Genomic DNA, 4,201 nt, shown 5'->3' on the forward strand with positions numbered 1-4,201 from the left:
GGCTCCATGGGGGCCATTTTCATCATGCTGAAATCCGCCCTGGGCGCCGGGCTCCTCAACTTCCCGTGGGCCTTCGAGAAGGCCGGGGGCATCCGCAGCGCCGTTACCGTGGAGCTGGTAGGCATTTATCGTTATATGAATATATATGATGATAGGAAGATATCTGTACTGCTAGATAGGCTCAGCTTAATGCACTGCTGGACTCTGGAAGAGATCTCAAAAGTTGATGCAGAAACTTTCTTTTTAAAGTAACTTTTTATGTTTATTTTCATTGGAAGTTTGTTGCAGGGGAGATGCATCTTATCTTCTGAGGGCTGAGGTCCACTGAGATCAATTAAGGAGATAGTGATCTGTTCCAGCTGACAGGAGAGGCCCTGTTAGACCTGACCTCAGACCCTCTTCAGATTCACTTCATTCTGTGTGACTTTCCTTCTGTTGCTCGCCTCCTTTCTCCAGCCTGTCACTCACTCCACTGCAATATTAAAATAATTTAGGGGATTATTATTTAGCACTCAACCTGTATTGTCTCTTGTGCTGAAACCAGAGGTTATAGTGTGTAACCTTTTCACCACACTTGGTCGTCGCTTTGACCCTGAGAATGACTGGAGTCTCTGTTTGTGTGTAAAGTTCTCAGACTCACCACAAATCCCAGCAGCAGTTTTTTGCTGCTGCACTGGGGGAATGGGAAAACTCAACCAGACAAGCAAACCATGCATTGTTGTTTTCAGTTCTTTTTGTGTAACTCTACAGATGAAACCACTGTGCAAGAGTACGGTAAAAAGAATTCTCCTGGTGTCATTGCCTGCTCTAGTTGCCCTCCTTTCTAACGGTTACTGGATAAATCACCAATCATCAGGCAGAGGGCACACCCCATTCTGTTTTTTTTTTTTTTTTAATTCCTTTTCTGTTTTAAAAGTGTTGAATTGATCTGCTTCTATACTGCTCCTGCCTCATCTTTGTCTCCCTGCAGACGTTGGACAGTAAGGCTTGAATATAATGTGAATTGTCCTCTAAAGTGTGATTTTTCTTTGCTCGTCGGCTGTTTAAAAAAAAAATGAAATTAAAATTATCTCCTTTGTCTACCAAAACTTGAGACAACTCTATCACAATTGAAATGTTTTTTAGTAGTTTAAGCTGCATTGAATGATCTTTGGCCACAAGGAGGCAGAAAAATATCAAAACAAGCTGGCATATGCAGTATCATGAGCACAAACATTTACCTAATTACATGTAGCCACTGTATCATTGGTGTAGTGTCCAATGTTCAATCAACTTTTAGCTCTTTTATGTCTTTGCAGGTAAATGTTTGGTTGGCTTGTAGCTAGCTCTGTCTGTCTACTGTTTGGTTCTGGACCAGGTTGTGTACAGTAGATTTACAGTTGTCTTTGGGTAGTTTAATGAGAGTGCTGAGACTGAACCATACAATGAAAATGTTTGTTTATTTATTTTTGATCAAATTTGATATAAAAAATGATTTGGACTCAATTTCAATACTTTTTTCAATTATGGTTAATCGACCTGTATAACCTTTTAGCTTAGCTTGTACAGGTTTTAGGTATGTGAAGATGAAGATACTCCAGGAAATGACAAAACAATGGGCAAAAATACCGATACCACTGGCCGACCATTTCTATAGTTCAGAGGGTTAATAGAGCTTCAGAGTTGCCATACTGCCCCTTAGTTTTACACACAGTGTCCTTGAGCAACCTCCTCCACACTACAGTCTTAACTTTCTGTTATCACACATTTTAGTGCTGGATTATGTTTTTTTAAAATGACTTACTCAATAAGATTCCAAACAATTTGCTGATTAGCTTTGTTTTGTATCCTATTAAACTGAATGTTATTGAGCTATTGTAGCTCAGAAAAAATAAGCTATTTAATCCTTCACTTGGACTTTGCATTGCATTGTATTTGCATTGAAATTGCATTGTACTCTATATATTAATTGATTAATTGAAAAAAATATAAAATTATCCAGATTAACTGATAATTAAAACGCTAAATAAATGAGAAAACAGGATTAAGACACACACTCTTCTGAAATGAATCTTCTACATCTTGATCTGCCCCGCACTGCTCAGTATTTAAAGATTAGTATTCTCTTTATATATTTAATCAATATCAGCCCCGGCTGCCCCTTGGGCACTGTTAAAGCTCTAACATGATTTTCCTTCTATAATCTTCAAAAATGTGCCTGGCAGTGTAATTGGTGTTAAATGCTAAATGCCTGATTCTTAAGTTTTGTCTTTGCTATCCAATTAGGCCTGGGCTCCACATTACACCGCAATGGTTCTAAATACCTGACTGGGCACTTGACAGTAGCTTTAGAGCTTAATTGGGTCGTGGACTTTTGTAGTTTGTGTCCAATCTTTTACTTTCCCAGGTGTTTTTCCCCTCAGATCTTCCAGAGACCATATTTGCATAATTGCTGTCATTAGAATGTCCATGTTATAACTTCAGACTTATAGCTGTTCAGCAGCGATCTATAATCTCCTCCTCTCTCCAGGTTGTGTAGCTGGTTCTTATTGTTATTGAGGAAACACTTTATCTTCCACTCCTCTCATTAGAGTTCAGTAACTCACTGTTTCTGTCAGCACATTAACCCAGAAGACACTGACAGGGTTCCCACTGCGTCCTAGTTTTCCAGTCATGGAAACACCTGAAAATTTATTAAAATGACCAAATATCCTGGGAATTATCTATGTTGTCCTGGAAAATTTGTTTGAGCAAGTGCTGTCCTTTATAGGAACCCTGACTGTCATTAACCCTGATACATAGCGAGGATGGAGGGGTACCCTTCCGGGCTGTGAAGGCGAGTGCTTGGCCTATCTCTAAGGGGTTTAAACATTTTAACTGGAAAGTTTAGGACGCTCACAAATGACCTCCTCTTCCCTTTGATGTTATGTCATAGCAGCTGTAGAAAATACAAGCCGGAATGGGATAATATGGTGAAGTTAGCCCTGTCAGTTCTGTCCCAGGCCTCCAGCATACAGAGCAAGTATATGTGAGGAGGACACACGGCTACATAAAAGAGATAAACTGTATATTTATTGTTTGATTTTATATCCCCAAAGGGAGGCCTTTCAATAGTTCCTCTCCTTATTAGTTTTCCTTTTTCACTATCTTTTCATTAAATAGGCTTGTTCTACGGCTTTACAGACTGAAAATGACACACAACCATCCAGGCATTCAGTAGTATTTGTGTCGTTTGTGTTGTTAAAGCTGCAGTAGGTAACTTTTATAAAATTAACCTTTTCTCATATTTTCAGAAGTTTTCAATATATCCTGACAGTAGAACATGAGACAGATAATCTGTGAGAAAATCAGGTTCCTGAAATAATCTGGCTCCTCCTAGAGCTACTAATGGCATTTGAAAGAATCTACCGGGGCTAAATGAAAACAATCAGTGCCGAGAAAGATGCTTTGGGTTGGAGGCCTGAAGATATGAGAAAAATAGTCGATTGTTAAGTCTCATTTCCAGGGCGCCAAAAATACTGACGCTTTGGGTCCCTGGGAAATGAGACTCAACAATCGACTATTTTTCTCATCTCTGATTGGTTGTTTTCATTCGGGCCCAGTGGATTCTTCTAAATATCATTAGGCGCACTAGGAGGAGCCAGAGGAACCAGATTTTTTTTTTTTTTTTTTCACAGATTATCTGTCATGTACTACTGTCAGGATATAGTGAAAGTTTCAGCAAATATGATTTGATTTTTTATAAAGTTAACTACTGCAGCTTTAATCAGAACTGGATGCCTTACATTTAAATAAGCAATAACAAAAATATGTGTAGACCAGACCAGGCTGCTGAAAATGTACAAAATGAATGTAAAAACATTATACAGGCACACAACTAATTACTATTATTGAGGGCAGTGGTTCCCAACATAGGGGTCGGGACCTGCAAAGGGGTCAAAAGATAATTTCTGGAGGTCGCCAAATGGTTGCAGAAAATAAAATAACATATTGTGGCAAGCAGCACGGAATGACAGACAGGAGCAGCTCTCACCCCCTTTAATGACATTCAACACAGGGGAAAAGAACCCTATGTACTACATACCCTAACCCTTGTTAACAGGCTCAGTTATTATTGTGCTTTTAGGCCTAAAGCAGACATATTGACTGTGAAGGTGTCATTATTTCAATAAATCAGAAAGCATGAATTAATTGTTCTGTCTGTGGGCAAAGCAATGGTCTT

The 4,201-nt window shown here is 39.1% G+C and overlaps 1 protein-coding gene across 1 annotated transcript in view; it reads left to right on the top strand.

Annotated features, from left to right (window-relative positions):
• Positions 1-4,201, top strand: part of slc38a8a (solute carrier family 38 member 8a) — a gene marked incomplete at both ends in the record, with an annotated part of 14,583 nt that continues 10,382 nt past the window's right edge. The window contains 1 exon segment of the mRNA XM_035664806.1: positions 1-117. Coding sequence (XP_035520699.1) covers positions 1-117 — 117 coding nt within the window.

This window comes from Morone saxatilis, unplaced genomic scaffold (assembly GCF_004916995.1).
Source record: "Morone saxatilis isolate NCDOM2014 unplaced genomic scaffold, NCSU_SB_2.0 Contig2, whole genome shotgun sequence".
NCBI lineage: Eukaryota > Metazoa > Chordata > Actinopteri > Moronidae > Morone > Morone saxatilis.